The following is a 9,137-nucleotide window of genomic DNA, read 5'->3' on the forward strand; positions in this document are numbered from 1 at the left end:
CTTCTGTTTAAATGAAAAGAGTGTCCCAGCCTGGCAGGATTACAGCAGCAGGGTCCTGCTGGCCTGCGTGATCGACCTGACCGCTTCCATCAGAACTTGGGGTTCTGGGATTGTTGATGTGTCAGTAGCCTTGACGTGTGTAGGGATGTGATCCTTCAAAAAAAACGTGAAGCTGGGTCAGGCTGATAAGTGTGCGATAGGGGTTGGGCTCTCGAGGCCGCAGAGACTTTTGTTGCTCTGTGGATCCAGCCTTGGTTTGTGACAAAGAACGTTAACTGGGAAAGCGAAAGAGCAACTGGTTTGATATGGTTTAGTCTTCAAGGACTTCAGATATCTCTCTCTTTTTTTTTTTTTTTTTTTAATCACTTGCATGCCAAAACAGATTTAATCAGCAGCTTTCTAACTGAATTACCGAACTTTGGGGATAGAGCGAGCCAAACACAGAAGCTGGGGTTGGTTATTTCAGAGAAACAGCTTTGGGTGGGTTCGGTATCCAACAGCCCTCTGGGACCTGGCAGCATCCTTCAGTTCCTGCCGTTGTTTATCACAATGACCTGAGCAGCTCCTTCGAGAATCGGCACAAAGCAGACAGCAGCCAGAATATCACTCGTTCATTCCTCACCTCTGCTTGGTTTGTGTTCTCTTTTCAGGCAGATTTTTTGAAAGGATTACCGGTCTACAACAAAAGCAACTTCAGCAGATTCCATGCGGACTCTGTATGTAAAGCATCAGTAAGTACTGCCCCATCCTGGTGCGCCAGGGGAAGGTTTTCTTGCACAGCTCGAAGGATGAAATAAACTTGAAATTAGTATTTTGTTTCTTAAAATACATGTATGATCACAGCTCATAGTTCATGAGTGGAGGCTGGCAAGGAAAGCTTCCTGCCTGCTTTGACGAGGAGTGCGTCCTCACATCAGCCAAACCATGTCTGTGGTGCTTTCTTTATGTACATGTTCTTTCATAGTGGTCCTGTGCCCTGAAAACCCTGGGAAAAAGGGACCTCCTTCTTTCCAGGTGTGGTTTCAAAAGCTGTAGCTGCACAGTGTCATGTCACAGGGCAGAATATCACAACGCATTTGTAGCCTGCGTTAACGAGGGCCTTTTGGTTGGTTTAGCTGTGCTTGGGTTAAAAATCGCCTTTTTGTCTTGTCTTCATTCTGTAACTGTTCTTATTCTCCTACAGAATAGAAGACCATCGGTATATCTTCCCACGAGAGAATACCCGTCTGAACAAAGTAAGTCTGCCCCACTAAAGTGGTTATTTTGCCTTTTTTTTTTTTTTTTTAACTTTATTCTGTTCTGATGACCTCATTGTGTTTCTCTTTTTTTTTTCGCAGTCATAGTAACAGAAAAGACAAATATACTTTTGCGTTATTTACATCAGCAGTGGGACAAAAAGGTATGCTCATATTTTCTTAATATCAGCATTTTGTCTGGGTTTGCTGACTGGGGCTAACTGAGCTGAATATTGATCCCAATAAAATATTGAAGATTAATTAAAGTGCGAGCTGCACTTCAACAAAAGATAGGATAGGGAGGCTCTGTCTCTGCACAATGCTTCTTTAAAAAAACCAACTTTTTAATCTGTTTCGATGTAAGGGACATTAACTCAGTGTTTAGTCTGGAACTCAGGAGGCTGCAGTTACATCTCCAGCTATCTGCTGTTTTCCTTTGTGACCTTGGGAGATTGGTCTCCTTGTGCTTCAGTGTCTGCTTCACAGCCAGGGCAAAGCTGCTCTGAGCTCCCAGGACTGGGAGGGGAAGAGAGATGAGCTTGTGCAGAATGTGAGCGAATTAATGAGGCTGTGTGAGGACTTTGGGTACAAAATCTGAGTTCTCCTGTGAGGAGCACAGGGATTAGTGTGCTCTAGCTAGTGTTTGAGGTGAGGAAACTGGAGTACCTGGGCTGGGAGTCCTCAGAACTGACTTGGGAGTGGAGACGTCGAAGCAGCGATTGTACTCGTGGGCAGAGCAGAGGTTGCAGAAGAACGTGGAGAGAGGTAGAATTGTAAGGAATCTTGAAGCTGAAAAGGAAGCGTTTGTATGTGACAGAAGGCTTTGGGAGATTTTGGTAAGTTCAGGGTCTGACTCAGAGCAGTGGGAAAGGGGATCTTACTCATGTTTATGCAATATTTGAGATCTATAAATAAAAGGTGCTGAGATCCATGGTGGTTTAGTCCCACCCTCACATTTGAAGAACAATCTAGAAGGAGAACCTTTTGGCTTTGGGCAAAATCCTCTTCAGTGTTTGTTCCAGTGTGCCTGTTAGGTCATTGCGGAACCGTGTTCCATCCAAAAACTGTTACAAACAGAACCTTGTTGTAGCTCCCACCAGAACGTAAGGCTGTGGAGAGGTTCACCGTGGCTTTCTCTGTCCCAACAGAATGCAGCAAAGAAGAGAGATCAAGAGCAAGTGGAAATAGAAGGTGAGAATTCGGCACCACCACGGAAAATCGCTCGGACAGACAGCCAGGATATGAACGAGGACACTTAAACTCTTGACTTTCTCTTCTACTACTTTGCAGGCGCTTCCTGTTTTGTCTCAAAGTGTGTAAATTTTGCCCCCATTTGTCACCCCTCCACTATGCAGCCCAAACCACTTCTGACTTCATAGGAGCCAATGTATTTATTTTTTTTTTTCCTCTCCATTTTTTTATTTATGCCGTAAAACCTACAGAGCAATGGTGGAACAAGTCAGTAAATGATGTAGTATAACCTTAGTTCCTCCTTTCTAAAAATATACACTGTCACTTTCACAGGTTTTGTTGAATCTGTACCTAACCAACAAGGTCCATCTGCGGGCGCCTGGGTAGGAGACGTGGGTTATTGCAGAACCCTCCCGTGACTTAGGTTTTCCGATTCCTGTGCCCGTTGACATATTACACGTGGATAACTCTTCTTTGGATGTGCGCAGTCCAGCCATAAGTGTGGGGCCTCACTATTTTTCTCAAATATTCTGAAACTGGCACTGCACTAAAAAAAAAATCATGGGTGTTATTTAGGGTTATGCTGGTCTTGGCAGACGTCGCCTCGATCTCTCAGTTGTATTTTTTCGGTCTGTTCGGTAAGGGCCATGGTCACTGGGCAGCGTACATTATCCCGTGCATCAGTGGTCATGGAGAGTTCAAGTGAAAGGTGTGTTGCTTTTGTTGCTTTTAAATTCTCTTGGTCTTGAATGGACTGATACGTGCAGCTTCTCCGCTGGAATAAAAGGATCCTCCTCTCCTGCTCCGAGTGTTTGATCCCCAGTGTCTGTAGGCAGCAGCTGGTGGAACGGAGCTGGGCCGGCACCCTGCGAGCAGCACGTGGCTGGATGTGTCCGGGAGCACCTCGGCAGCTAGATGCAGTTCTGTCTCGACTGCCGGCTCTGAACGATGGTACGTTGTATTTTCCTGCGATATTGGCACATCTGGAATGGAGTCCGGGACTTGGAGTTGATCAAATTGTGAGCTTCCATGGTCTCCGATGAAGACCGCTCTCTTTTGGACTGTGACAGTTCAGTGCCTGTTGCCTGTAACCCTTCGCTGACTCTTCGATAAGAGCCAGAATGGAGCCCGGGAGTCGTCCATGTGGATTCAGAGGTTCAGAGGCTCAAAGGAAGCGAGCGTTGTCACCTGAAGGGGACAGGAAAGGTGTAGCTTAGTAACGATGTCTTGTCCGCTTTAACGTAAGGAGCTGACTTCACCCTGTGTTAGTTTGAATTGTTGCATTTCTAGCTGTGTTTTTTCCTCCTTCACAAATCCTAAACACCAATTCAAGAAATCGCACGAACATTTTTGTAGACACCCCGGATAAGCCTTGTTCCGAGCGGCTGTCGCGGCCGCGAGCTTTGAGGGTTTCTGCCGTCCCCTTCTCCACGGCATCCCCGTCCGACCGGGGGACGCCACGCGTTCAGGTTTGGGGGCAAAGGGAACACGAAGGGAGACAGACTGTTGCTGACAAGTGCATGTTGCAAGGCAGAACCTTAGGAAGAGCAAGGGCACAGCTGACGTTGCGTTTTTAAATGTACATTAGGCACTGAGTTTCTGATGCAGTGAGTGAGTTTAACACTGAGTAGTTTAGAACTTTTTATCTGCCTCAAAAAAAAACCCCGTGACCTTTTGCTGTGGCAGTAACCTCCGAATTACTGGAATGTCGTTGAAAATGCCAACTGTGTTGGTGAAGATAAAACGCGCTCGGATTTGCGTGTGATTTACTGGCGATTGCGAGAGGGCTTCTCCCAGAGTTACGCCGTCAAATAAGTGCTTTTGTGCAAAGTGCAAGACGTTGGCTGAAAACGCCGTGTTAGCATCCGGCCTCCCGGGGCTGATCTGAAGCTGAAGAATCCTTTGAAGAGCTCTGAGATACCGAAAGAGGAAACGGACGTGCAGCTGATGGTAACGTGTGACCAATTTGTGTGTTTAGCAAAGGCTGAGAGCTGCGGCCCTGCAGCGGTGTTTGTACAGTGCTTTAACGTTGTAAAATGCTGTGTGATTCCTGATGGATGCGGCAAGGTTTGAGCTTTGCTGACTTCTCTGCTAGACAGAGTGATGTACTATTAAAGAGAGTTGGCAGTTCCTTCCTGTTGTAAACCCCCGTCTTTGTTCCCTCCGTGTCTTTTGAAAACGATCTTGTTGGTTACGGGAGCATTTGAAATATTTCAGGTGTTTTTAGGAGGTATAAGAAAGTTGTCTTTTTAAAGTATTCTGAAGTGACGGAGAAAAAACACTTTGAAGCGACGTAACTTTAAGTGTCAGACTGGTTGGGGTTTGTTTTGCACGGTGGCTGTGCACGAGCAGCGTGGATTTCCACACCCCACCGACCTGAAGCGGGAGCTCCCTTCCTGCCTCTTTCTCCACCTCGCTTTCCGTCCTGCTGGCTCCAGCGTCCTGTCCTCGAGCGGTGTCGCTCTGACCCTGTATTCGCGTCTGTTTAACACGTGGTAAGTGTATCGGGTTTGAGCGTTGCATGGAAGATCGTCTTTGCCTAACTGTGACTTCCTGGTGCCTTAGTTCATTGAAAACAACAAAAAATGTTTAAAAAAACCGAACCCTGGGATTTTGCTGACCACTCTGTATAACGCCCAGCTCCTCCGACTCCCACCCACTGTTACGACGTGACGGAGATGCAGTGACCCTCAGGGGTTTTGTACGTGTGTTGTGGTGTTTGTATGGCTTCTGTTACCAATGTACATGCGAGGTTTGGGTTTTTTAATGAAAATTTGAGATACTTGTCAGAGATCAGAATTCTGGGTTCTTTTTTTTTTTGGACAGTGCATCTTTTCTCAAAAGTCAAAGCAGCAGAAACGTGTTTCTCAATATCAAGGGATGATGAGTCCGTCTGGGAGCAGCCCCTCCAGCAGTCTGTCCTGTCCGCAGGCGTCTGTCCTGCGTCAAACAGCGCTAGAGCTTGTGCCCGGTGTGAGCGATTAGATGTGCGCTGGGTAAGTTTAGAATGATAAAAAGCTAGGCACTGCCCTTTTCTAACATAAAAATACGCTAGTGACTGATGTGCAGGGAAACTAACGTTTTGTTTAGGTTAATTCTTCATATCATATGATCACATCTTTTTTTAGGGGAGAAATAGTTAAAAAAAGTACATTAGAGGTGGAAAAGTATTGAAAGAAAGGACAGACTTCAACGTGTTCTGTGAATTCACAGCGGAGGGGACAGGTAACCGTGTCCGAGCAGCAAACTCTGTGTTTGCGTGGCTGATGGGCTGCAGGGGTTTGCGGGGTCGGTTCCTTTGGTCGGAGCGTGTTCAGCCAGGTGCTGTTGGCGCGTTCCGCTCCCAAGGTGTTTCCTGGACCTGGCCTTGGAAGTTTTTTTGAGAGCTGAATGGATGGTGCCCTAAGCAGAACCTGCCGCTGGAAGGTTTGTTTTTGTATGAAGCTGGCAAGCTCTGGAAGCCTGTTAGCAAAGCTTACGGAGTTTGCAAATGTGCAAAAGGTTTTTTTGACAAGCTCTGAAACCACGTTGTGCTCCAAAGAACAGCGAGGGGGAGGCTGAAGATCCGGAGCGGGAAGGGAGAAGGGAGCGGCGCAGCTGGGGTTGTCTGAGCTCTGCCTCAGGAGTGTTTAAGGTGGGCGGTTGGGTTTTGGTGCATTTCACTAAGAGGGTGCACTTAGATGTGTCCCACGGGAAGAGGACAGCCTTTTGGAATAATTTAGAGATGTTAGGTGTGATTTGTTAAAAAAAGGGGTTTCCTCCCTCCCCGGCATGTGCCTTTCGCCCTGGTTCAGTTCTCGGTGTTTGGACTGTCTCCTGTGAGGCAAATTTTGAACACGCTAGACGCTAATTTTAAAATTTTCACTGTGTAGTTACAACAGGCGTAACTTCGAAGCTTGATTTTTTTGGCGAGCTCCTTGACGCTGGCCTTACGAGCAAAGACTAAGCAGGATTTTGGATTTTTCTAACCTGCAGCTATCGGCTCTGTCACCACTCACCATTTCCTGGCGTGTTTGTGTACCACCAGCTCAATTTTTTGTTTTTAAGATTTTTTTTTTTAAAAGATGTGCATTATCTATAACAGGAAAATGAATTTGTTTTCCTGGATTAACGACATCCGCCTGGCAGCTGGGGAACTGTGCGACGCACTGACCGTGACCGGAAGGGTTCCAGCTGATCTCTTCCCTGTCAGGTTTTATCTTATGTTTTCTTAGTGGGAAATCCTTCTCTTTAAAGAAGAGAGGGTTGCACTTACCTGGGAGCAGCTTCGGGGTATTTTTGGGAGCGGTGCAGAGGATGTGCTGACCTTCACGCCGTGCTGACTGCGCCTTCGGGTTCCTCTGCTGCTGGTTCACATCCTCTGTGCCCCGGCCGCCGAGAGCGCAGCCCCGGGTCTCGTCTGACAGATCTGGGATGTTTGCCACCGGCCATCACCCCGAAAGGCTGAGTCGGCAGGGTGTCCAGGTGGACCGGCCGTGCCAGCTGGCAGCTCGCTGGTGGCTGCGTCCAGCCTCCGCGGAATGACCGTCACCCATCGGCTCGCCGAGCGCGTCCTGGAACGCCGGCGCTGGCAGCTGGGTTGGGTTTATATGAAAGATGCGTGTCATCTGGAGAGTTAATGTCGGGGAGGAGATGGGACTTGGAGAGCTTCATCTTTTTTTAACTACTGGGGGGAAAAAAAACCAACCCATCTTCTAGATATTGAAAAGGCTGAACCTGGCCTGCAGGGAGGAATCTTTGTAACTGAGATAAGGGAATGAAATAGCAGCTTTCGGATTCTCTCTGAGATTCTGTTTCTAAAGGCAAAGCTTTCCTTGTGTGACCCCAAGTGTGAAGAACTAATGCTCCCTATGTGGGTGATTTTACAACTGGGTTGTTCTAGGAATTCAAAAAAGTCTTATTGTCGGTCTCAATGCTTTTTGAGGAATCTGGGTGGCTCTGACCTTTGTGGTGGAGCTCCAGGTTTCACCCATGTCAGCCTGGAAGTGTTCAGCTGGCGGGATCGAAGGGAACGTGACCCTGTTTTGAATCAGGATTTTTAATACGGGTGACACCGGGTGAGCCCGCGTGCCTGCGGACCAGCGTTTGCTGCGGTTGCAGATGAAGTTTTCCACAGGTCGGAGGCCAGAGGTGGCCCCGCTCCTCGGCTCGCCGGCCCCGGAGGAAAGCAAAGCAAAGCTGCCCTGCAGCCGCTCTGCGCAGCGAGGAGGGTGGTTTGTGCTCTTTGTGCTACAACTCCGCTTTTAATTTCCCCGCCTTTGCGACCGAAGCAAACTTTGTCTAGCAGCTAGCAGGAACGTTCCGATTTGCCTCGATGCTCCCAGCTCTGAGCATACCCAGGATCGTCCTTGTTTGCTCCTCGGTGAGTGGTGGTGCCGGGATCCTTGGGATGCTGCCGTTAAACACGCATGCTGCTTTTATTTTTTTGAGATGTGATATTGGACAGTCTCACAGGTCAGATGCTTTGATTAGCATCGTGTCTGAGGGGCTGGGGGGGCATCGAGGCAGCGGAGGGCGCAGGTGGGGAGCGGGACTCGCTCTCGGGTTTGTTCCTTGACGATGGCTCACGGGGACGATGAATCACTGTAAGAAATAACATGAGATGTGATGGATGGCCGGAGCTGAGTCACCGCCGTGTCCGTGCTGCAGTTGTGCTGATTTCCAAACGCATTCATTTCTCATTAATCAGCACAGTGTGCCGTTAATGGGCTTGATTGGGAATTTTTGGTTAAACCAGCCCGTCCTTGGCCAGTCGCACATCACGGCTGAGGGTCCGAGAGCGGCTCAGAGCTCTCTGTTGCCCGCAAATGCTTCTAACTCCTCCGGGCTGCTCAGCACATCCCGAGCTGGGTTGTACAACACAGCATCGAGCTTGTGAGTCTCTATTACTTCCAACCTGTCTTTGCAACTTGGATTTTTCTTCTTTTTTAAAAAAAAATATTGTCTGGAGGGGCTGGGAGAAGGTGGTTTTTAGTGGAAGCTGCATGTTGGCAGAAGGGCTGCCCTGGGGGAGTGACTGTAAATGCAGTTAGCCGAATGTCGTGGCTATTGGATTTTTTTTTTTTTTGCATTTGTTTTTAATGATTCCATGTTTGATACTGTGTATAATAAATTTGCAGAATTTAGAGGATTATTATAACTTTCTTCATTCTTCCTCTGCTTGACAATACGGGGCGAGAGCTGCGGTGTGGCTGCGCTTGGCATCGAACTGTGCCGCTGGGGCTTGTCCTCGTGTCCCTGGCTCAGAGCTTTGCCCTGTGAAGGGGGACAATGTCCCTAACGTCCCCGTTCCCCTTCCCCAGGGACAGGAGACCTGAGACTCATCCCCTGAGCAGATGTCGCTGTGGGCTATAATTTAGCTCACACCTCAGACTTGTTGAAATAGATTTTTATTGCATTTCTGCAGGTTTTACAAAAATATGACAAAATAAATTAAAAAGAAATAAATAACCCCCTTAATTTCTTTAAATTTCCAAAGAAATAAAACACAGCAAAGGGGAAAAAAAAATTAAAACAACCTTAACTCTTCCCTCCTTCGTACAGTAACCGTCCGGAGGAGTGAGATCCCAGACAGGCGGCCGCTTGTAGAAATAATTTGTGTAGAGAAATGTTTAAAATTGTCCCGGACTTGGGGTGTCCCGGCAGCAGCGGGACCCTGCCCTGGGCTCCGGCAAGCGGGGCGGGAAGAGATGGTACCAGGCCTGTTACTGC

General features: G+C 47.9%; 1 protein-coding gene across 1 annotated transcript; it reads left to right on the plus strand.

Moving 5' to 3' along the window:
• Positions 1-650: 650 nt before the first annotated feature.
• On the plus strand, positions 651-2,986 carry DDA1 (DET1 and DDB1 associated 1; the record flags this gene model as incomplete). Its single annotated transcript, XM_010087418.1, has 4 exons — positions 651-731; positions 1,184-1,235; positions 1,338-1,399; positions 2,384-2,986. Coding segments are annotated over 4 exons (306 nt in total), but the record flags the coding sequence as incomplete, so codon positions are not given.
• Positions 2,987-9,137: the final 6,151 nt, after the last annotated feature.

This window comes from Pterocles gutturalis, unplaced genomic scaffold, assembly GCF_000699245.1.
Source record: "Pterocles gutturalis isolate BGI_N339 unplaced genomic scaffold, ASM69924v1 scaffold10281, whole genome shotgun sequence".
NCBI lineage: Eukaryota > Metazoa > Chordata > Aves > Pterocliformes > Pteroclidae > Pterocles > Pterocles gutturalis.